This window comes from Cupressus sempervirens, chromosome 7, assembly GCF_028749045.1.
Source record: "Cupressus sempervirens isolate cs-2001-9-10 chromosome 7, ASM2874904v1, whole genome shotgun sequence".
Taxonomy (NCBI): Eukaryota; Viridiplantae; Streptophyta; class Pinopsida; order Cupressales; family Cupressaceae; genus Cupressus; species Cupressus sempervirens.
Window position 1 is genome coordinate 571,933,842 of NC_143124.1, and position 26,198 is coordinate 571,960,039.

At 37.5% G+C, this 26,198-nt stretch overlaps 1 protein-coding gene across 4 annotated transcripts in view; it reads left to right on the forward strand.

The window, feature by feature from the left end:
- The window catches only part of LOC149548037 (uncharacterized), a 284,910-nt gene that overhangs the window by 175,939 nt on the left and 82,773 nt on the right, over positions 1 to 26,198 (forward strand). For all 4 annotated transcript variants that reach the window (XM_089792058.1, XM_089792059.1, XM_089792061.1 and 1 more), the window contains one exon: positions 7,977 to 8,085. In XM_089792058.1, the coding sequence (XP_089648184.1) occupies positions 7,977 to 8,085 (109 nt within the window). The remainder of the gene's footprint in view (positions 1 to 7,976; positions 8,086 to 26,198) is intronic.

Sequence of the window (26,198 nt, forward strand, 5' to 3'; positions counted from 1 at the left end):
GGCAACTCTGTGGTCTTTGTTGCAAAAAGACTAAGGGATAGGACTAATAACATGGCAAAATGTGAAGCAGCAAAAGAAGCAATTTTGTTAGGAGTTAAGCTGGGTATCAGGCGATTGCACTTGGAAGGAGAATCAAAGATTATCATCAATGGGATCAAAAAAGGCAAATTGGAGTCTTGACATTTGGACAAGCACATTAACTAGATTAAGAGCCTTTTGGTAGAGTTTGAGGATTACAGAGTTTTCCATGTTATAAAGAAGTAAATGTGGTGGCTAACAAATTGGCCAACCTAGGAGCGAATGCCCCCTTTGGGAAACAAAATGAATTTTTTTAAGACATTGGTCTTCTCAATTTTGAGTGAAGATGGTGTAACTTAGTGGTGTCTTATCTACCTGCCTCCTTTTGTAGGGGTGATTTATAATTATTAGCCCCCTGATCAAGGACACTTATGAACAAGCGCTCCCATATGCATGACAGGGATCCACAAGTAGGAGGATTTTGGAATGTGTGCTTCTAGATCCTTTATGGGAGATTTTTTAAGTAGGAGAAGGGCCTCATTTTCGCATGCATTTGAACAAAGTTTCTGAAATGGAGGCCAATTTCACCTTGGAGTCAAATAATCAAACACAGGCTTATGAAGGCAAAATTACGGTGCGACGCTTGAAGAACATCTTCCTCATTGAGGATCAAGATTTCATAAGCTGTGTTATGGAGATTTTCGGCCTGGAGTACTTGGATTCATACTGGCGAAGGAGGATCAATTTGGACAAAATCTCTCTCTTCGTCGCTCTAGCTTTGCTTGTTGGTGAGTCAAAAGTGGAGATTCGATGGGTCATAGCTGGGTGCATCAACACAGAGTGGCTTTTGGGAATTGATGATATCATTGATAGGGCCGAGCTGGTGAAAGGGTTGGATATGGGGTAGGATTCTAGGAGACAGATTGGAGGAGACTCTTCGTTACAGCCTCTGGTGGTGTGGTCGTTTGCAAATCCTTGCGAGGTGCACGTGCCAAAAGCGACTGAAGGATGGCAGAAACTATTTGATTTTTGGTAGGCAAAGATTTGGGTTTTGGAGGAAGGGAAGTAGGGTTCCATGAAAACAACTCCACGCAAGAGTGTGAAGCCACCTGGTGAACCGCTGCGTTACCAGTTGGGTAAAGCAAGACAAAGGTAGCTAGGGTGTCGAAAAGAGCTGGGATGTGGGTTGATGTGTCACTCATGGGGGAGGTGGAATAGAGTGGCTCTAGCAGACAATGATGCTCAGTGGAGGACGATCGCTCCATCCCAAACTTCACCAAGGAGGAAGTTGCAAACTAGTTTAAGGGTTTAATGGAATCGACAGGGTAGTTTACAACATGTACAGTGACTCTTCCAGTTTTTTGTTGTTCAATGCAATGGGTCAAGTGTGGTTTGAAGGTGTTAATGCCTTTTTTAATTATGATGCATTAACTTTTTGTTGTTAATGGGGGTTAATTTGAGGGCTGTTATAGTGTCGTCTTTATACTTTGACAAACTATTGTAAGAATCATTGTTTTAACTCAATACTATATAAAATGTTTACCTATCAAAAAAAATATCAGAGTTCGCTGGCAAAATGTTTGACGAAGTGTCAAACAATTGAATAGTTAGGAAAATTGGAGTAAGACAAGGACATAACCAATTGGGGTTATTACAAGGAAGGGTTTCAGGCATAACTCTTCAAGCTAGGCATTTCGGTCTTTGGTTCATTTTTCACTCTGCTCTTTAATAGAGTGGTGTACATGGGTTTCCCCCTTCTAACTCATGACACATTATCCATTCGATACACAAAACTAGGCCGGCTTTTGATCCCAGTAACTATGGTCGGACATACCTTTGCCAAGCTCTATGCTAACGTCTTGCATGCTATCCTTTCCAGAGAGCTTGGCAGATGACATTGTCGTGCGAGAGGTTAGATAGGTTTGACGAGAAACTTCTAGACTGTGGACCACATTCTCACTCTCCATGCTATTAGTGAGGAGGCTAGGAACCATTCGGTGAAGGTTTACTGAGATGCCCCCATCTATTAGAGTTAATTTGGGACAAGTAATGCCTGCAAAATAAATGTCAAAATTCAACAATAACAAGTCTAAACATACTATTCTACCTCTAACTTAACCCCAGCTTTAAAGATGTCTCTAGATCGGGTTTCCTAACCCTTAGTTTTTCTATCGTCATCTTTGGAGTGCACCCATTAATGTTCTTGGACAAGACATCCTCTATCCAAGGCTAATCACATATGCATACGTTGATTCATTAGAATATTCCGGCCATTATCTAATTCTGATCTAGCCATTCATATAGGGTTTATTGATCTCTCCCACTAGCACGATAGTCATTCATACAAGGATCTAACCTCCTGCATTGGCAATATCAGAATACCATTTATTAATCATCTAGCCATTCTTATAGGGTTGTACTAATCTCTCACACTAGCACAATAGCCATTCATACAAGGATTGCACTCACCTCTTGCACTAGCGCTATGAGGTTCCATCTAACCATTCATATAGAGGCTACCTTGCTCTCTACACTGGCACATAGCCATTCATATAGAGATGATTGTGGACTCTACATTGGCACCATGGAAGTTTTAATCAACTACTTAAATCCATATAGAACTATATTGATATCTTGCAATACATCAATTCATTCTTCATATTTGATATAATTTCAAGTTATTAAATATCATTCTTTGAATTAAAATATTCTTCTTACGAATTTCCATATATGTGTGCGTGCATGCATGTGTTCATAATATCTTGTGTCTATTAAGCTATAAAAAATATAAGACAACTTAAATAATATATCTCATACCTTATGTTGGTACCCAATACCTTTAATTCTCATCATAAATATGTCAGCCCACTCACATTCTTCCTTGAATGGTAGCTCGCTGACTTTACACTATAAAGATCTATTTCCCTCTTGTTCATACCTGGCAGATTCCTTGTCGTACAGGGCAGATTCTCTTACTTTCCTTTCTATTTCTTGTTTTATGGTTTTAGACGGGGATTCAGTTCCTCGTACTCTCTTGTATTATTTATCCTCCCATATTATTTCTTCTGCTCTGTGCTGAATCAATTCGCCATACTGTAAATGGTGATAACATCTTCCTTTTTATATATAATCACCCTTAATAATGGAAGAACATTATGTAATAAGAGTTGCTGTAAATGATAGGGTGTGGCCCATTGTCATGAGGAGTCTAGTCAGATTTGATACAGATCCTTGGAGGGATTTATTTATTTATTATTTAGAATGTTGACTAGTATTTATTGGTTGCATAATAATTGATTCCATTGTTTGTTTATTTATTTATGCTGAAGTCTTAAAAAGATTGACTAATGTATTAAGTGGATGTTACTAAATGGCTATGCCATAATTAAATCCTATTAATTTGTAAAGACATGGTTACTTATTTTAATATTTATTGTTTACAAGTAATGATATTTGTGGGATGGACTAATATTACTATTGACTATATATTGACTGATTGATATTGTGTGGTGGGTAGGTTTGAGATTCCTTAGGGTCTTTCTAACCCCATCCACAGTATCATTGGGGTGAAGCAGGGTTGTCCGCTCTCTCCTACCCTTTTCGGTATCTACATTGATGAGGTTGAGACTTTCCTCTAGGACTTTTTACTACCTGTGGATGATTGCTACTTATACTAGGTTTTGATCTCAATCCTTTATGTTGATGATTTGGTTCTCCTAGCCTCCTCTTTGAGGGCCTTCAGTGCCTCCTTGATGGTGGCTTCCTTCTACGACTCGAGACAACTCACTGTTAACTTGGATAAAACCTATCATGGTCTTCAACTGTTTAAGGAGTTCTCATTTGCACTTCTTTGAGGGGTTTGAGATCAAGATCTCATCTACTTAAACCTATTTGGGCATTAGATTCTCTTACCCTATTTCGCTATCAGACCAGCCATGCTGCCACGAGTGAACAAGGGCCTTCATTCTCTCGCTCTACTTGAGAGATAGTTATTCCGATATCACTTCTAGGACACCATGTTCAAGTTGTCTCTTATGGATTCTTTGATTAGGCTTATGGTCCTTTATGGCTTTGTGGTTTGGCGTCCCTCCCTCTTGGCCTCTGATTGGGCTTATGTTGAGCAAGTTCAGACGCTTCTCCTTTAGTGTATTATCGGATGCCACCAATCTACAACTACTAGTATCATTTTGGTTGAGTTCGGGGCTCACCCTCTCAAACTCTGTACCATCTTTAACTTGACTCTTCATTGTCTTCAAGGCTTTGCTGAATTTGCCAGGGACTGCCACAGATATTCCTCCTTGGTCTACTGCTCCTCAGAGGCGATTGTTGCAACTGACCCCGTTGGTCAAGCCCGCTGTTGGTATGCGCAGGCCTCAACTATTCTTGGTATGGTGGACATCGATATTGATCGTTTATATCCCCTCTAGTACTTGCTAGATGCCCCTAATCATCTCCTCCTTACCTAGTCAGAGTTGAACGTGCATGTGAGGATGGAGATCTACATGAGGTACATTTACATGAATTGGACTGACCTTGCAGTGGGGGCTCTTTCCTAAAATGGCCTTTTGTGTTGAGCACTACATTGATATTCAAGTCAAGATCATCGTTTTCTCCTCTTATGTTAGGCAATGCTGGACTCATGCCTTGCCTATACCTTTGGGCTCCTTTAGAGTGGGCTCCAATTGTCTTTGCATCTAGACCGACCACTAGATAGATAAAGGGGTTATGGAGACTGACTGACACTTCCTATTCCACTAACCCGCTTACTATGAGATCCATGGGGGGTTCTATTGTTTGTTTACAGATTGTCGGTCCCTTGCTTCCCTTTTCAAATACACGAACCATCAGTATTTGACACTCTACCTCCTCGAGGTCAATAATCTTTGGATCACTCATTACAGCTTTAGTCTCCCCTGAGACCTGGGCATGTTCGGCTTATCACATCCTCCTTCACATCAGTCATTTCTCCCAGAGACACTAAGCTTTCACTAGATCCTTTGACTTCGATTCATACAAGGATCGTGAGATCTCATAGTTACTATACTCCTTGGTGACAACCCTCTTTTACTTCTTGTTCTCAGAGATAGCCCCGAACCACTCCCCCTCGTCCTAGTAGGTACCCTTCTGTGCATGGGCACTTCCCTGTGGCTAGGGGGTCTTAGTTGGTGGCCCCTACCTTCCTTGATGTTCGACTACCCGATGGTGTTCGTAGTTGTTTTTCCTTTTTGTTTCTTGTTTGATTTCTTTTCCTTGGGCATCATTTGGTGTTCCCTTTGGTTTGTTGTCTCTTGGTTGTAACTCTCAGTCCCTTACACCCTTTGTTTTTCTTTAGTTGGATATAAATAAATTATCTTATCTACTTCCTCATCTTTCACATCCCTAAATTTCACTGCCATATGCTTCCAATGGTCCTAATTTGTATAAGTTACTCATTTGGATGCCCTTATATTTCCTACTAGCTATGCACTCAGAGGAATTCCTTCCTATATGTACCCTCTCATGGCATTTGTAACATCTGAATGATAAGTTTTTGTAATCTTGGTGTTGAAATCATGTCCATATTGAGGTCTTGGTTCTAATTTCTTTACACATGTCTTGACAGGTCCATCTTACACACAAGTTTGTATTCTTATTCGAGGTATCTTTTGAAGTAGGTTTAGTTGTACTAGTTACTTCACCCATCATTTCTATTTTCTTGGGCCTTCTTTTTTTCGCTTATAGTAATCCCTACATTCTTACTCATACCAGGAGTAGAGCAATTAACTAATTCACGGATTATATAAGAAATGCATGGTTTAGAATAACCTTGAATTTTTAAGGAACAAATGTGTATTGTTCAAATCTTGCCATTTTTAGGATATTTGAAATTTATTAGAAAGATGCCTTTGTTTATAACTCTTAAATGCTAGTTTTTGTCGAACCCTCCATTCATGATATTCTTCTTAAAATTGTTTCCATTGACCAATCCATCGTGAATTTACACCGAATAGCATGACTTTGATAATTTTTAGCTTGGGGTACGATATTAGTGTCTTCTAAACAAACGTGAAGATTCTTTCATCTCTGCAATCTGAAGATCATAAATGCCCAATGGGTAAATTGCCATCAACTTCTAATAGTTTTAAAAAAAACCTTTCTGATTGATCTACCCTAATTCCCTGGTGTTTACCATCCATGTTTGCCCCATTCTTCTGATTTGCTCCTTTGCTTCCATTCATAGTATCCTCATGCATGCCTCATATTATTAGTATTTTCTAATCTTGTTTCAAAATTGTGGTAAATAATTTTAGAGCATATTGTCAAAACCATAGATGGCAAACTTGCAGAGTTGCAAAAACTTGCCAAGTTTTTGGGTCTCGCAAGTTTTTGTGACTTTTACTTGCACAAAAAATTTGCCAAATTTTATATTAAAACTTGGCCACAATCCAGATTAGTGTTTTAAGGCAAAAAATGGCCCTAGTCAATTTTATTTTTGATTTCTTCACTCTTGTTTTTCTGAGAAAGGGAAAAATAACTCTCTACGCCCTTAGGTCCCGCACGGGGTGTTTCCAATTGACCCCATCTTGGGGGTGCTGCCCCCAATAAAAGTGGGGAAAAATTAACCTCCGAGTCGTGTTAGGCTTCACAAAAAACCCGATCATGATTTCCACAAAAACATGGTCATGATTGGTGTAGGCATCTAGGACTAGACCCTTAAGTTGTACCTCTCCCTTAGTTTTTAGTACAGCCAGAAAGATGTAAATGTTTATGATGTATTTAATTTTAGTTTTACAGAAACAATTTGCTATTTTGCTTCCAACCATCAGCATTCCTTGTGAGAATGAGATTTTGTACCCATTTTGCATTTAAATATATCTTGACTCAGCATCTTTCTATTTGTGTTCTCATTTATTGAGTTATTGGATGAATCTTCTCATTGAATTTTGCAAAAAAATGCATTTTTAATTAAATTTAAGCAATATTTTAAGTTCCTAAGTTTTTTGCTGAATTTTTCCCAAAATTTTTCCAGTCCTTGATGGGTTTTGGTTTTGGCGAGTTTTTCAGCCATGGTTAAAACATTAAACCTTATGGGTTTTAATTCCTATGTTGTTTTGAATTCACATAAATTTGCACAAAGGCATACAATTTTTTTTGTTTGGTTGTGTTTCTCTTTGAGGAATGCTGAAATTCTTAAGTGTTATTTTGTTGTGACTTTTTCCCTTTATACAAGCAACTACAGTCCCCATTAGCAGCTTTGCATGTATTTGTCTACAGTATTCCTTTTTGCTTTGTGCACATGTTCATATTATGTTAAACTGAGATTTACTTCTGAATATAAATCTTTCCCACTTGCTTAATTTGAAATTTGATAATTTTAATGGTCTTCAATTTGGCTGATATTTCTTCAATCATAAGATTTTTGATGCCTATCAGAATATCTTGTACTGAATGTTGTAATCTTCTAGAATAGCAATTGTGAGAGATGCTGGCTATACATGTCCTTGAAAAGCTATGTATAAAACGGATTTTATATAAATTTTAATTTGGGCTGTATCCTTATTTTAATATCAGATAGTGCTTTGTCAAAGGAAAGTACAGCCTTTTAGATGGCTTTCATTCATTCTAACATGGTCTTAGGATAATTACTTCAGACTATTACGACTAAATATAACAACATTAATCAGCATATTTATTTTGATTTTGATGTTATCTTGCGTAGCTGTTAGAATTTCTTATTTGATCACTCAGAATCAGAATCGACACAAGATTCGCTCTAGTTATTTGTATGATATCCTCTAAATTCTAATCAATATCCTTAAAGATAATATATCTCGAGCTGCCTAACAGTTATCACAAATCCTAAGCAGGTAATATTTTCCTGAGCACTTAAGACATTAGGTGAAAATCAATGATATAGATATATATATTTTCCTCAGTGAATCCTTTCTCTAAAATCAATTGAAGTTTTGTGCATGCAGGAGTATTTTGAAAGACATAACTACTGCTTATGGGCAAATGATATTGAAGAGTGGATTCTTCCATGCAGATCCGCATCCTGGCAATATTTTGATAAACAAAGACACTAAGGCAAGTTTTACTTCTATATGCAAAATTATTATATAGTGGACATTCCCGAAGATGCCCACTTTTTTTTTCTTAAGTTTTTTTTGGGAGGTTTCTATTAGAGTTTTAGATCATATTGAAGGTATAAGTAATACTGTTTCTGGGAATGGATTATACAAATTCAGCTGCATACGGAATATAAGAGATACGGGTAGGGAGTCAAGACATAATGTGCTGCAAGAATTGAATACAAATAATGTTGTGTTCCTCTCCATTCATTCAGTAAGTTTTACATATATATAGGATTTAGTAATCCTATTTTATAGAGAACAACCTCCGTATTTAGTCGTAATTGTTACCCTTGTAACAACTCACAAGTCAAACCATAGAAAATATTAAAATAAGTCAAACCATGTCTTTTATCTTCAGTTCAATTGTGTTTATTTCTTTTTAATGTCAACGTTTCGGATCATACTGCATGATCCATCATCAAGATGCATGAGAGTCAGAGAAATAAAATGCAGATTGCAGACCAATGATTTAATAAAAGGAGAGGTGGGATGGAGGGGATAGGACCGCAAACCAAGGTTGATAGCAAATATAAAAAAGGCAGTGAACAAAAGAAAAATATGGGAAAACAACAAAGAAAAATAAGGAAAAAGCCTTGAATAAGAGAAATTAAGAATGTAAAGGTAAACAAAACCAATGAAAATAATTAAAATAATGAGAAAGTATATATATATATATATATATATATATATATATATATATATTCTGAAGCCTCAAGAGAATGAATGAATAAAAATTAATATAAATACACAAAAAATCCGCTGCCTGCAAAGTGTGACTGCAATACTAGAAATCGATCCCCCGCCTTGATCAAATTGTATTCATAAGAACCTTTGAATTTGATCTTGTTGAGGGCTACGTCCCAACAAATTTGCTCTCAGCACTAAGGTTTGTGTGCTAGGTGATGAATGCTCTTCTAGAGCAATGGCGTCCAAAATAGGTTGACAAAATGATAAAAGATACTCACCATTAGGTTATCATCTCCTTCTATCCCCTCTCCAAGGCAAATCGAACCGTAAAGGAACCCTAAAGTGGATTTCATTTGAACTTTATAATATAACATTACTTCCCCAATAAAGGCGTCCAAATAGAAAGAATTCATTATTTTATTAATGACAAATAGCTCCAAGCATCAAATAAGTCCCGACAAGTGATAATCAAATAGTAGATATTGAGCTTTTTCCAATGAGCTATCACACATAGGAAAATCAAGCCAAATGGAGCCAAAAACTCCTTATTACTCCAAAATGGCTAAACACTTAGCCTTATTTAAATTATTAAAATGGTAACCTAGGAGAACATTTAAATATATTAAAATATTTCCCAAGTAGCCAAGGAACAACCCAAAGACCTCCAAAACATGAAACTGAGTTTGCTCTCAGCACTAGGGTTTGTGTCCTAGGTGAGGAATGCTCTTGTAGAGCAATGGCATCCAAAATACATTGACAAAATAATAAAAGATACTCACCATTAGGTTACCATCTCCTTATATCCCCTATCCAAGGCAAATTGAACCCTAAAAGAACCCTAAAGTGGATTTCATTTGAACTTTATAATATAACATTATTTCCCTAATAAAGGCATCCGAATAGAAATAAATCATTATTTCATTAATTACAAATAGCTCCAAGCATCAAATAAGTCCTGACAAATGATAATCAAATAGTAGAGATTGAGCTCTTTCCAACGAGCTATCACACATAGGCAAATTGATCCAAATGGAACCAAAAACTCCTTATTACCCCGAAATGGCTAAACACTTAGCGTTATTTAAATTATTAAAATGCTAGCTTAGGAGAATATTTAAATATATTAAAATATTTTCCAAGTAGCCAAGGAACAACCCAAACACCTCCAAAACATGAAACTGAGTTTGTCACCTACCTGTGACTGATGCCGGACAACTTGGGCCAACTGGCAGTCTCACCCTCAAATCTAGGGATACTTCTAAAAAATAGGGAACATGCCCAAATCTCCTGAAATTGAGATCAGGGGTGATCTCGTAGAATTTCAACTGTGGAAAATGCCACAACCTCCTAAAAGGTAGGAATCTCCTCCTAAAATCAAGGAACTGCTTCTTAAAATCAAGGAACTACTCTTAATTGATCTACTGCTGCCTGAAATACCAAGTCCAGACATTGAAAATCTTGACTAAGTCCTTGATCACCACTACCAGCCTACAAGACTCCATAATAGGCTAACTCTCATGTCACTGCTAGACAGAGCTAAAGAGGGGACATGACAGTTCTCCCCTCTTGGAGATGCTTCCACAAGCAATTGCAAAGTTGGATGCTGTAAAATAGCCTCGCCCTCCCAAGTGGTGTCCTCTATAGGGAGACCTCTCCAGTGAATCAGATACTCTCCAATCACCCTACTTCTCAGTTGGCATTCCCTCTCTTCAAAGGTCTCCTCAGGAACCAATGTCAGCTTACCTTCCTCATCCAATGGAGGTAGATTTGGAAACGATATAATATGTTGTCCCAGTGCCTTTTTCAGACACGACACATGGAACACATTATGAATCCTACTGTCAAATTGTACCTCAATCTCATACGCAACCTCTCCAACATGCCTGATAATTCTGTATGGTTCATAAAAATGAGGCTTGAGGTTCTTAGCTCCATCCCTTTTAAGGGTGCTCTGCTGGTGAGGTTGCAGTTGTAGATAAACCATATCCCCCACCTCAAATATCCTCTCAATCCTGTGTTGATCAGCATAGACCTTTTTCTGATTTTGTGCTTGCTAAAGATTCTTTCTGAGAGATCTCATGATGTCTTGGTTCTCTTGCACCCAACCCTGTGCCAAAGGAACACTGCTGGCACTAACTGCTAGATCAACAAAAGATAGAGCATCGTAATCGTAGAGGGCTCTAAATGGAGTCATGGTAATCGACATATGGTACGTAATATTATAACAATACTTGCCCAAGTGCAACCAACGCACCCATGTCCTTTGCTGCCCTGACACATGACTACTTAAATACTTTTCAACCCATTTATTAACAATCTCAATCTGCCCATTTGTCTGTGGGTGGTAGCTGGTACTAGGTGTCAATTCCGTACCTGTGAGCCTGAAGAGTTCTTGCCAAAAAGAACTCATGAACATGCTATCCCTATCACTCACCATGGTCTTGGGAAGACCATGTAGCCTAAAGACCTCTTTGAAAAATAACTTTGTTACTTGAGATGCAGTGAAGTCAACTGCAATAAACTAGTAGGGTGAGTATGCTCAAACTTATTTTGCTGGCAGGTCATACTCTCCGAAACATGATGTAGAATGTCATCCTTGAGACAATTCCAAGAGAATCTCTCCTGAACTACCCTGTAAGTCTTACTATACCTTGCGTGCCCTGCTGAAGCAGTATCATGGTAGGCCTGCCAAATCTATTCCTTCAACTGAGAACTAGGAACAAGGAAGACTCTGCCTTTGTAATAGATGACATCATCTACTACACTGTACCTATCATCTGAAACTAATCCATCCATGACCTCACATGCATGCTGATCTTTGGAGTACTCAACGAAAAGTTGAACCTTCTAATCTGTTGAAATCTCACTTAATGAACATAGGTTGGTGACTAAGGGTTTCCTAGAAAGTGCATCAACAACGGTATTGTTTTTGCCCTTAATGAACTCAAAGTCAAAGTCATAAGCCTAGATCTTGCTCACTCGTTTTTGTTGTCTATCATTGAGTTCTATTTGATTAAGGAAGTATTTCAGACTATTGTGGTCCGTTCTTACCACAAATTTACTACCAACAATTACTGTTTGAACTTGGCTAATGCATGTTTGATAGCCAACATTTCGTTGTCATATGTGGAATACAACCTCTCATTATCTTGCAACTTCATACTCTCATAGGCAATGGGGTGCTTGTTCTGCATGAAAACTGCTGCTATGCCCACGCCTGAAGCGTCATACTCCAACACAAATGGCTGCAAGAAATTGGGAAGTGCGAAAACTGGACAAGTACTCATAACCTCCTTGAGTCTGTCAAAGACCCCCTGTGCCTGGTTTGTCCATCTGAAAGGTCGTTTCTTTGTGACGTTCATGAGTGGTGCTGCCAACTAAGAGAAACCCCTCACAAATCTCCTGTAATAAGCACACAAACCATGGAATCCACACAACTCAGTAATGTTTTGAGGGTAGGGCCAATCACGAACCACTTGAATTTTCTCCTCATGCACCTTCACTCCATCAACACTGATCACATGTCCCAAAAATAAAACTTCTCTAAGTCCAAACCCACATTTGGATAACTTAGCAAATAGAGACTAACTCTCCATGATGCTATCTCCTCCACATGTCTAAGATGGTCCTCCCAAGTACGACTACAAATCAAAATATCATCAAAGAATACCGACATTGATTTCCTTAACTGCTTGTTGAAGATGTGGTTCATGCATAATTAGAAGGTGGCCGGTGCATTAGTAAGGCCAAAAGGCATCACCAAGAACTCATAATCTCCGTAGTGGCAGCGGAAAGCAGTCTTGTGTACATCCTCTGATCGTACACGAATCTGATGATAACCTGAACGAAGATCAATCTTAGAAAAGTAGATAGCCCCATGAAGCTCATCTAACAACTCATCAATGTGTGGGATTGGATATATGTTCTTGATTGTCTTTTTGTTCAGTGTTTTGTAATCTATACACATCCGCAAGGTCCCATCCTTCTTCTTGACAAGTACCACAGAAGAAAGGGGCTAGAGCTAGGGCGTATGAAACCCATGTTCAAACTCATGAATGGTCTTCTCAATCTCATCCTTGTATGCCCTAGGTTGACGATATGGGGTGGTGATCACTGGTTTAGCTCCATCCTCCATTTCTATCCCATGCTCAAACCCTCTATTCGAAGGTACACTAGGAGGTATGTCACCAAAAACTCTACCATGTTGGTCCATTATTGACTGAATATCAACATGAAATGCTCTGCCATCCTGAGGAGTAGGTATTTTGGACTTCACAAAACGTGTAGCCCAAATCATATCATCATGTCTAATAATAGACTCCATCCTGCAAGAAGTCGCCTCCTTAGGTCCACAGTTTGAAGCTGCTCTCAAGATCACCTTCCCCACCAGACAGAAACTCTAACTACATGCGGTGGTGATCAATAATATATCTTTCGATACCTTGTAGCCACTGCATACCCAAAATAACATCATAATCCTCCAAGGGTAGAATATAGAAGTCATCTGTTAAAGTAAAATCCCCTATTTGAATACTAAGTTGTGAGATCCTCCTAGTGCAGCCCAAAAGTGCACCATTTGCGACCTTTACACCAAAACCCTCACTAGATACCCAAAATAACATCATAATCCTCCAAGGGTAGAATATAGAAGTCATTTGTTAAAGTAAAATCCCCTATTTGAATACTAAGCTGTGAGTTCCTCCTAGTGCAGCCCAAAACTGCACCATTTGCAACCTTTACTCCAAAACCCTCAAATATCTCAGATTGTAGCCCTCATTTCTCAACCAATTTCTGATCAATAAAGTTATGTGTAGCTCTTGAAGCGACCAAGCTCATGATTCGTTGGCCCTTTAATGTACCTTTCAGCCAAAAGGCATGGAATCTAGGATAACTAGATAAGGTAGCCATAGTCACTTTGGCTGTCGCCAATGACTCCGGAATGTCCAACTCCAACCGTGGTTGTTCTTGATGAGTCTCCTCGGGACTGTCCTCAGTGTCAGTGTCAATGTCAGGTATCTCCTTATCAGCATACTTAGATGTCACCTCAATCAAATGAACCTTGCCCTTCCCCTACAATGGTGCCCGGGCTCCCAAGGTTCTTTGCATGAGAAGCATAGTTTCTTCCTCAAATCATTCTGTGTCTCTGAGTCCATCCTAGGAGGTCTAGTTGACTGACCATCTCTAAGCTGTGAGGTGTTGGCCTTCTGTGAAGGCCGTGAATCTCTGAATGGCCTTTTATTTGATGGATAAGTAGGAGTGGTGTCCAGTCTCAATGTTACATTAGTAGCATCCTTAAGAGTGGCCAGTTGGAAAGCACGAACCAATCCCTTAAGCCTGTCCTGCAATCCCTCAATGAATAGCATCACACTACGCTTCTGGGGCATATTAGGTGCCATAATTGCAATGCGTTGGAACTCATTAACATACGCCTTTGCATGTCCAGTCTGTCTAAGATGCGCCAACTCCCTATAGTAGAGTTCAGTGTCTTTTTGGTCAAATTGGGTAATTAGCCGCTTAGTGAACCCAACATAGGAATGAATCAAGGCATGATCCTGGGTAACGAAACCATAGTGCCACCAGCCATAGGCAACCCCATCTAAATGTAATATGGCAAATTGTATAGCCTCCCTCTTTGGCGTGGTTCATAAGGATAAATAAATGTCCAGCTTGTGTACCCAAGCTCGTGCACTCGAATCACTAGTGCAATCATAAGTAGCCAATGAAATCTTCCCAGTAGCTCTACTAAGATCATTTTTTTTCTGTGGCCTATAGCCTTTGCCTCTTTTGAACCTGGTAGTTTCCCTACACAGTGAACAATATTGGGGAAGAGGGAAAACATCCCTAACCTCTGGGGGCAGAGTTTTGCACTCAATTGTAGCTGCCATGACGGATTTTTGGAATCCCATCTTGAGTGAATCGTCCTATGCAAGGGTCTATCCGTAGTAGGTATATGAGATCCTTCTTGTCTTTGAGAATGAAGGGAGCTCCTAACCAATGCATGGGATCTATGACTTCCAGCAATTGACATAGATTTGCTGCGTCCCTGCTTGCCTCTTCGCCTACCCAACTCCATCCGCTCCAAATCTCCTTGTAACCTCTCAAGCGTTTGGACTATTATAGGCTGAGTATTAATGAGCGTCCTCCTCAATTCTCTTTCATCCTCATTAGTGATGTTCTATCTTTTTCCTCTCTGTTCATCTGCCATAGTATTTCTTTGTTTAATTCCAAAACCTTGCTCAAGTTGAGCTCTCCTGCGTGTGTAAAATCTGTGTATCTCAACTCTTGGATGCATAGATTTGTAATCAAATCCATAGGCTAGCAAGATCCGATTGTGATACCATTGAAATATCCCAAATGGATATTTGCTCTGCTTTTGCTATAATGTTTAATTATATAAATTATATTTTCGTATAGATTTTTCTTTGATCTTATAGAGCTAGACAAAAGTTGTAGAAGAATGTTGTTTCTTTTTGTATTTTTCAGGAATTACAATCAATAAATAATAGTAATTGATAAAATAGAAGTGATAGAAATCATATGCAGCAATACATACTAATCTAGAAATGATTCTAAAACCGTACCAACAGAGTCTGATTTATTTCAAAATAGTACCAATACAGATGTACTTCAAACAAGGTTGACGCTAGTTGAAGATGGGAACTAGCTACAACCAAACAAGTTCAAATGCTAAAGCCCAAGCTGCTGCAGTAAAACAACCCAAAATTCCTCACCTGAGCTGCTATAAAGAAACACTAGGCTGAACCAAAGTGGTTGCCTTGCCCAAAAATCCACTGCTTGCAAAGTGTGACTGCAATACTAGAAATCAATCCCTTGCCTTGATCAAACTGTATGCATAGGAACTTTCGAATATGATCTTGTTGAGGGCTACGTCCCAACAAATCTGCTCTCAGCACTAGGGTTTGCATCTTAGGTGAGGAATGCTCTTCGAGAGCAATGGCATCTAAAATAAGTTGACAAAATGATAAAAGATACTCACCATTAGGTTACCATCTCCTTATATCCCCTCTCCAAGGCAAATTGACCTCTAAAAGAACCCTAAAGTGGATTTCATTTGAACTTTATAATATAACATTATTTCCCCAATAAAGGCGTCCAAATAGAAAGAAATCATTACTTTATTAATGACAAATAGCTCCAAGCATCAAATAAGTCCCAGTAAGTGATAATCAAATAGTAAAGATTGAGCTCTTTCCTACGAGCTATCACACATAGGCAAATCAATCCGAATGGAGCCAAAAAATTCCTTATTACTCCAAAATGGCTAAACACTTAGCCTTATTTAAATTGTTAAAACGTTAACATAGGAGAATATTTAAATATATTAAAATATTTCCCAAGTAGCCAAGGGACAACCCAAAGACCTCCAAAATATGAAACTGATTTTGTCACATACCTGTGACTGATGCCAAACAACTTGGGCCAACTGACAGTCTCACCCTCAAATCTAGGGATACTCCTAAAAAATAAGGAACACACCCAAATCTCCTGAAATTGAGATCAGGGGTGATCTCATAGAACCTCAACTTTGGAAAATGCCATAACCTCCTAAAAGGTAGGAATCTCCTCCTAAAATCAAGTAACTGCTTCCTAAAATCAAGGAACTGCTCTCAACTAATCTATTGCTGCTTGAAATATGAAATCCAGACACTGAAAACCCTAATTGAGTCCTTGATCACCACTGCCAGCCTATGAGACTCCTTAATAGGCTAACTCTCATGTCACTGTTGGACAGAGCTAAAGAGGGGACATGACAAAAAACATATATACTTAGTATATATACACTATATAAATATTTTTATTTATATACGAGAAAGCTATGTAAATAGATATATAAATATATATACTACAATAATATACAAAAAAGTACAAATAAAATATAATAAAAAGGAAAGAAAAAAATGAAATTAGGAAGTGGGCAAAAATAAATGTAATAAGAGACAAATAAAACAAAATAAACTAAGAAAGATAAAAACAAGAAAGAAAAGGACATGAAATAAGCAAACCAAGAGAAAAGAAGAGCGGAATATAAAGCTAGGAAGAGAGATAGGGGGTAGGGGGGGGAGAGAGAGAGAGAGAGGGAGAGAGAGAGAGAGAGAGATGGGGGTCAGCAAAGAGCAAAATAGGAGGGAATCTACAATAAAGGAAGAGTGGGGAGGGGAGTTTGATTGGGGGCAGGGAGGGGGGTGGTGCGACACACCAAGAGAGGCACTGAGTGGGACGCAGGGGGGCGGGGGGGGGGAGGAATGCTAATCAATCAGAAAGGAACCCCAAAAATGAAAAACAAGGAAAAGATAAGGCACGAGAACAAGGAAGAGGAGGAACAAGACACACCAGAACTATGAAGGACCATGACGAGGGAGATTCCTTAGGGAAGATAAAAAAGGATGCTGGGAGTTACTCAAGTTTCTACCATCATCCCGATTGAGGTTTGACGGCTTATTATTGATTTCAATGACCTCCTTGAGTTTCCTTTTGAAGAAGTTGCCTTCCTTGAACACAATTTGAGCATGCTCTAAGTGGATGTGGTGCTTAGTGGATGAGGAATATTCAGCAAGGGCGGATTTAAGAACGTGCTCATGCTTGATATATGCCACATGCTCTTTGATTCTAGTGTTGAATGAGCGCCCAGTTTCACCTATATAAGGGGTGCCACAAGAGCGCAACACCTTATATACCCCAGATTCTAAAAAGACCCTGTACTGGTTATGGCTTAATCAAACATCAATTTCCTTCACTATACAATAGTTTGATATTTCATCAAACATTTCGTGTGCAATTTCATAATTACTGTATATATGATGAATGGAGAGTTTGATTTTTGCTTTGTTTCCCTTTTTAAATTTTAAATACAAATGAAGTGCAATGCTAATGAAATAACTCATAAACAAACAACAGCTTCTATTAATGCAATTCTGATTTTTACACAGCAAGTGATAACTGAGAAATTGAAATTGCATCAACTAAATATATATGTATTGGAATCTGGTTGTAGTAAGAAAATTGGTGAGCTTAGTGATTTAACAAATTATTCCAACAACCTTTCCATAACACACTTCCCTTCAGCCTTTCTGATAACCAGCTGTAGCAACCACGATAAACTCAATTTGGTGTATAATTGTCCCCTCAAACAGATTGTAGCCCTTAGTGTATGAAATGTAGGGCATGTGATTCAATTGCAGACCTGTAGTAATGCAAAATGGGCCCTCAAAATGTAACTTAGATCCTTTTAATGTGATCGCAGGTATGATAAATGTCCAAAAACACTGCTACATGTTTTGTTCACAGCTCCTCCAACATGCACGATAATTCCTCAAAGCAACTGTTGGTATAAATGATAAATTGCAGCAACCAGTTCTCTCTCATCAGTCGCTTTCCTTCAGCATCGAACCCTCAACGAGTACAAGATAATAGACGATTCAATTGATTTCAATTCTTCTAGCAATAATGATGTTTCCCAGCCATGGGTAAATACAGTAAGGAGATTCAACCAAAAACAAACAAATTTCTATAGTTCAGGGGTGATTTAATACAATTCTCGAAAACTAATTCATAATACCTCAGCTGTGAATTACAAAGAAGTACTTGGCTCCAAACTCTTATACTTCAACAAGGGCACAAAAACCAACTACTTCAGGAAATTCACAAGACCACAAAAGTAGATACATAATCGGGTGCTCAAATGGGCTCATATTAATGATCTCCAAATGGCACAGGTTTCGCAAATGTAACTCAACTTAAGAGACTTCCTCAACATAACATCATTTTATAACATTAAATTAAAGTGTCATAATATAATTTATTAATTTATTTTGGCTCCCAAAAATGACCTTTTCAACCATATCATAATATTCTGACACAAAAGGCCAGCATTTCTTGAGCCCAAGACTTCAAACTTTCCAACCCGGTTCCAACGAGCTATGACACTAAGGTAGCCAAAGTACAATACTAGCAAAAATAGCTACCTTAGCATATTTGGTTGAGTAATAATAATATACCCGTCTTATGAAAATGACTGAAGAAGCGTCAAGATTGAAATCTGACAACACTTGAGCGATCCTGATGAAGAAAAACAATGAATGAACCTGATGGGGTGACTTACTAAATATAGACACTCTCTCCAAGATTCTTGGAGTCCAAACCAAAAGCCTTAAATCAAAGCCGAGAGCATCACCCAACTCCTCTAATTGAACAAATCTCATTGGAACCAACTGTTGACTTACTATAAATAGTAAGTCACTCAAAACGGAGCCAAAACTTGCCTTGGCCCATTGGAAAGCCAAATAACTTTACAACTGAGACCCTCAAACCCCACTGTTAGCTCACGAGGGTCACTATGATGGACTGAATCAATCAATGGCAGAGAACAGCTATAAATGGGGACATTGCATACAATAGGGATATACTGTATAGTTTTGATACATGTTCACGATGTGAATGCTCATCGCTGGTCATACTTATCGGCACCATCCTATATGGCGTTACTATACTCTTTGATGATGCTTGAAGCTTTCAAAATTATTATTGTTGTATCTTGGAATCAATTATTAATATTAGTTTCTTTCATCCTTAAAAAAATCTATTTGTTTATCCTAAATGATATTATTATTGGCATGGTTTATCTTTGCCTTTCCCTTAATTCGATTAATGATGGTAGTCATTTTGGGAGATTACTATATGCGCAATATAAATAAATTTCAATCTTTAATTCAAATAGATTTTAATCGTTTTTTCTTTTAATGTTTTAAATTTGAAGATATGTATACAATGACACATTTCATTGATACTTCATTATCGTGTATTTGGAACTACTAGTGATACATACTATTCGTTGTAATTACATTTGTACGTCATTACTGTAGCTTTTGGAACTACCAGTCATATGCACTTTAATATTTCATTGTATTTGTGATCATATCCCACTATTGCTGCATTCAGAATTACAAGTGTTTTAGTTGTTTGAAGACTAGTCACGTAAGTAGAAATTGTCCAAACAAGGTCAAAAGCACCCAACAGTAGGTTCAATAAAGGCAAAGGAAAGGTTGATGTTGAAGAAGTCAAAGTGCAGATGAACAAGACATGGAAAAAGATAGTTTTGTTAAACACCTGCATCATTTGATCCTTGATTTAATTCTATAGAATAGAGTCTTCCTTGTCAGGCTACTCTGTTTTCCTTCTTTGGCATCTTTGTTCAAAATTTTCAATGTTCACTCTCGATGCAAATCGATAGAAGGATCTCGATTTGATAAAACTATCATCTGAGAAAAATTTATGGCTAGCTTGTTCAATCATAGGATTTAGCTCTTTTCCTTTGAGGTTGGCTATAGTCAACTCCAAACTGGGCACAAGGGGTTCTTTCAAAGTTCCTTCCTCTAGCTCTATTGTGGTAATAAAAACTCCAACCTAGCTTTGAAGTTTCTCTATTTGCTCAATTGTGAGTTGTTCTTCTCCCACCAGGTCTTGGTTTGTTGCACTATTTCCTTGGGCTTGAGGTATGGCAAAGATCAAATGAAATATTATTAAGTCAAGGTAAATATGTAATCGACATTTTGAAAAGATTTGGCATGTTAAGACTGTAAATCTATCGTGACTTCTATGGAAGCAAATCTGAAAAAATTGCATGATGATGCAGCTACTTCAGATTTAGTTGATTGTACTCTCTATTGGCAGTTAATTGACTCTTTGATGTATTTAGTAAATACAAGGCCTGACATATGTTGTGCAATTAACACCTTGAGTCAACTCATGTGTGAACTAAGGCAGATCCATCTTGTTACAGCCAAACACATATTAAGATATGTCTGTGACAGTGGAAATGGTTTCAGATATTCTTCATATGTAGCGATGTACTTGTAGGGGTTCTTTGACTTAGATTGGGTAGGGTGTGTGCCTAAAAGGAAGAGTATTTTGGGATGTTGTTTCAGCCTAGGATCAGCAATGATTTCATGGTGCAGCAAGAAACAATCTTGTGTTTCTCAAAATATAGCTGAAACAAAATATGTTGCAACATGTGTGGCAGAAAGAGAAGTTGTGTGGCCTCAAAAATTGATTACGAGTTTGTTTGGGAAGCGCTCGGAACCTACAGGATTATGTGTGATAAGAAAAGTGTGAATCTTTTGGTTAATCCATTTTTTCATGACAGAACCAAACATGTGGAAATTATATACCACTACTTGAGAGATACGGTTCAAAGGATAACAGTTAATTCTCAAGCACATTTCTACAGAGGAGCAGACTCCGAACATTCAATGGTCACTTTTAGAACAGTTGACTACTACAAAAAGAGCCCTCCCTGAATGTATGGCCCATTTCAACTATAGATTTCAAAAGACATGGGATAGAATACCTACTTCAGTGAAGCCTACCCCTGGTAATGCCTTCTTGCATTACCTCAGAGCTTTTAAAAGTGACATTGCCACCACAATCCAAACCGTGGGAGGGGACACTTCACCTAATGCTTATGACATAGCAATAAAAGCAGAAAATATCCGAATACACGGAGGTATGTTAGCTCCAAGGCCTCCTATGCCTTTCTTCCCCGATGTCCCAAGTCACCAACCAGCAATGGTCCCTATTCCTACAACTTCCACACCACAACCCCTTTCTCTAGCTTCTCAAGCTTCCACATCTTTCAGTGAGTTTGGAGAATTAATTCATCTATCTGCATTTTCTTTGCATTTTCATTTCATGAAGTAAACATTTGAAGGATGAATTTTGTAATTCACACAGTGTTCCATATAATCCAGAAGAGAGACATTAAACAATATTAAATGCCTTGAGGATATATAAGAAATCGTATTTGGTCTCTTATACTGCCTTGCTCACTCAGGTAGAACACCTACAATGCAAGCATAAAGACAAGGGTTTTGCTTTACACACTTCAAAGTAGACTAGAACTATGCAACTAAAATGCTACCAATAAAGGGATTTTAGTCTCACGTTTCTTTACTAGTCCCTCATTGCCTGCTTTGATAAATAATACCAATCTAAAATGAATCTCTTGCAAATTGCATCCGTAGAGCAAGCACTCAAACATGGGTCAAGTAGAAATCTGTCACAGGTTTTATTGATAGAGTAGGCTGATCTAATGAAGAAAGGCACAAGCAAAGTAAGATTTCTTCTAGTAAACCCCATCAAGTATGGAGTGTTGATGTCGATGCCAATGCGACACTAGAGACAATTCACTGATCAATGTAGTGTATCCACATGCCAAAATTGTAATGTCCCTCCAGATGTTTCCCTAGGTGTGTCCTTTTAAAAGACAATAAAAATAATCATAAAAATAATAATAGTAATTATTTAATATGTTTGTGAACCTATATTAATTAATTACTTAGGAAAATTGAAAATAAATAAATAATTTAATTATAAGTAATTAGTTCCCTTGCAGGAATTTAAGTTGCATAAGGGAATGAGTGAGGTCTTTTAATCTCAATGGATGTTCGTATGAAAGCAGGCTTGAAATATGAGTATTGTGAATACCTTTGTGTAGAGCTTAGTATTTGGAATTTGAAGTTGAAGATTGGGAAATATTATTAAATCCTTTCGTCAGTCTTTTACAGCTGGCCTAGGGGAGGAACAGAGTCAGACGAAGAATGTCAGGAGTTTGTCTCATACAAAACCAATATTAATCACTGCGGAAGGCAAAGAGTTTATCAAGAAGGATTGACACATATGATTAAGGAAGATGCTAGCCGATTCTATTGGACCAAAGACAAATATCTGGTTGGAGAGAAGTCAAGCCAATTCCAGTGTGGAGGATTTGGGTTATGTGACTGGAGAAATACATACACAATGTACATAGGGAGTGGGAAAATAGTAGTATCATTGCGTGAACGTACAAGAGAAGTAGAGGATTGTCAACATACGCAGTCAAAGAATCTTGCAGCATCCTATTTGGGTCAAGTGACTTGTGACATCATTTTTGGTTCGAGCAAGCCTAATTTCGATAGGGAATACATACTACTTGGTTGAAGCGACTGTAATGTCTACAATATTGTAGTTCCAAATTAATTTGCACCGGTGCACCATTATTACAAAATTAAATTGTTGCATAACTGTAACTATTTATGTGAAGGAAATTAAGTCAATATTTTTCTTGTCAGAAGGTTTGTGTTTTTGTCATAAACTCAAAGCATTTAAGCAGAATTGAATTATTATTATCTATTATATGTCAATTATATTTTCACAAAATCAAACATACCCCTTGGGATTTTACATTGGTATCAAAGCCTTACATTCTGCCAGCCTAGGGAATCTCATAGAGCAAAAATGAATAACTAAGTATGCAACAGGGGCCCTATACCTTTCAGAATACCCAGGCTAGACAAAACAGAAATGCAAACAATCAAATAGAATCATGTGGTTCATCTATACGTGTTGACATTTGATGGAATATTGTCATTGATGGATAAATAATGTGTAGAGAAATCATCAGAACTATACAAACAAAACTACACAAGTAATTACATTAGTGATTCATAGTAAGGGTGAAACGTGACAATTTGTATTCAGATATACATGAAAGGCCTCTTTTATCACACAGAATGCTTAAAACATAGAGAAGTCAAACATCAATAACCAGTAAAAATGTAACCTGTAGATATGGATAAGACAAGTACCATTCTTCAGTAATTAGCATGTTCCAAGGCTGCAGAGTATCATCGATATTTTGCATTAAAAAATATGTATGAAATTAAAGTAGTAATTGACCAGTCACAAAAGAAATTGAAGACAAGTCAGAAATAAATTAACAGTAGGAATATAAATATTGGCAACTTCCATATTGGTTGCTAACAATATGTGCCTGGTTGTATTGAAGTTGGCTGTAATAATGTGCAGTAATACATGTCTGCAACAAAATTCATGAAATCTGATACGATGGAAGCAGTGTGAGGTTTGTTCTGGTGAAACATACGTTAAAAGAGAATAGACAAATCAGTTTGAAAATTCAAAATGAAGGACTCTAGCGGTACACTGTTTTTTTGTTAGAAGAATCTCCCACCACCGAGAGAGTATGGTCTTCATTAGAGTTTGAACGATTATAAAAAGGATGCTACCGAGAGTTGAATGGTGAAGACAATAATCATTCTAGATGAAGTCGGCAGTTTTTCATATGATGAATTGATAAATTAGCAGCAAGAGAGAAGCAATATAAAATATTCATAACTAAAACAGATGAGGTGATGGTGAAAAGTGACCATGTCAAATAGAAGAAACACATTGATAAGATAGTAGAGAGTGCAAGGCCGTGTATATCTCAGAAAAAACAATATAAGACAGATACGATTGAGACAACAATCAAGATAGAAAACAGAAATCCAGCATGGAAAGGTCATCATGAGTCACGATAAATAAATCATCAGATTGTGAAGAAATTATTCTGAAAGTGATGAAGTTAAACACTTACCACATCACCGTTCAAAAACAGCAGTCAGCTATCATTATAATAAGAAGGAAAAGACAAGAGTATGAGGATAAATCGGAGCAGCGATTCACAAATCTGATGTTGTCCCTGGAGAATAGCACAAACAAACAATCACCAAAGCAGCGATTATAACAAAGGCAAGGTAGAGCACCGTGTATGATGGAAGTCACGGCAACAAGAAAATACAGTCAACAATGATCAATTTGATAGAATGAACTTTGACAGAGAACAATAACTATGAACAAATATATCACCCGTAATCAAGAAAAGTATGCGGAGAAAGAACAAAAGGATATCTTTGATGCACTAAGGGAAGTTACTTAGAAGACTAAAAGATCCCCGTTAAACATTATAAACTAATTTTTAGTTATTACGTTTTAAGTTTTGAAGTGGTGCTATAAAGAGTTGCAACTCTTTATATCAGCAGCTTAAGGAGTTTGAGTAGAGGCATAGCAGATATAAAAGAAATATATATATTCAGATTGTTTTATCTGATATATGTATATATTAATCAAAATATTAAGGAAGTAAGAAGGATATCAAGAAGACATATTTTTGTAGAGTTGAAGGCTGACATAAAAAGGAAAGTATATACTAAGAGTTGAGAAAAGTATATCCATCACTAGGTTGAGCAAGCAACCATATAAAAGGTGGAAGTTCAGATTTAATATCAGAAGTGGGAGTGGGTGCTTCCAATGGGTTGGAGCCTGCGAATTGTAGATGTAGCTTCTAGCGGGTAGGTGCTCGCATAACGAGGTTGGAGCCTCTTGTAGCTCGGAGCCTAAAAATATTTTGTAAAAGATTCAAAGTTATATAAAAGTATTTAAATTACTGTGGTTTTCTCCCGCATTAGGTTTACACGTAAAATTTTGTTATTGTGTTCAAGTGCATTTTAGTATCTAAAATAATTATATTGGATAAAGGTTTTTAAAATTGGCAAGAATTGTTAATATACAGATTCAACCCCCCCCCCCCTGCTGCCCCCATCTCAGTATATTCTTGTGCTCTTCAATTGGTATCAAAGCCAGTGCCTTCTGTAAAGCCTAATTGCTTGAAGGTAGATCTAAAAGAGCACAATGGGCGAAATCTTTCAAAACAAAATGCCAATGTTTGATGGAACAAACTACACTTAATAGAGCATAAAAATGGAAACCTATCTAGCAAACAATTGGATTTGATGTTTGGCAGTCAGTGGTAGATGGTTACATACCGCCGCAAAACCCACCAACGGATACACCTAGAAAGAGGAAATGTGAAAACAATGCCAAGAAAAGCATGCAATTTTATGTAACCTTGGTGGATCAATATACTCAAAAGTTATGCACTATAGATCGGCCAAGGACATTTGGGACAAGCTAAAATTTTTTTATGAAGGAATGGATAGTGTAAAGAAATCCAAACTACAAACTCATCCGAAAGTATTTGAAAGTCTCATCATGAAGGAAGATTAGAATATAGCGACTTTTCTTTATCGTGTAGGATGATGTTGTCAATTCTATGCAAGCTCTTGGTGAGGAAGTAAAAGAAAGTCTTGTAGTTGAAAAGATTTTAAGATCGTTACCTATGAAGTTTAATTCTAAAATATCTACAATTGAAAAAAGAAAAGATTTAGATAAATTGACAAAAGATGAATTGCATGGAATTCTTACTGCTTATAAAATGAGAATCTGAAGCAATGAATCAAAGAAAGAAATAGCATTTAAAGCATCTAAGAAATATAAAAGAAAAAAATAAATTTCAAGTGAGAGCTCGGATAGTGAATCAGGCAAAGAAGAAGCTTACTTCATGAGAAAGCAAAAAGGAAAAAACAAAGGAAAGTTCAAATGCTTCAATTGCAGAAAGCTAGGCCACTACGCATCTAAATGTCCTTTGAACAATAATGACTCCAACGAAGATGAAAAGGAAACTTTCAAAAAGAAGAAATGGAAAAAGAA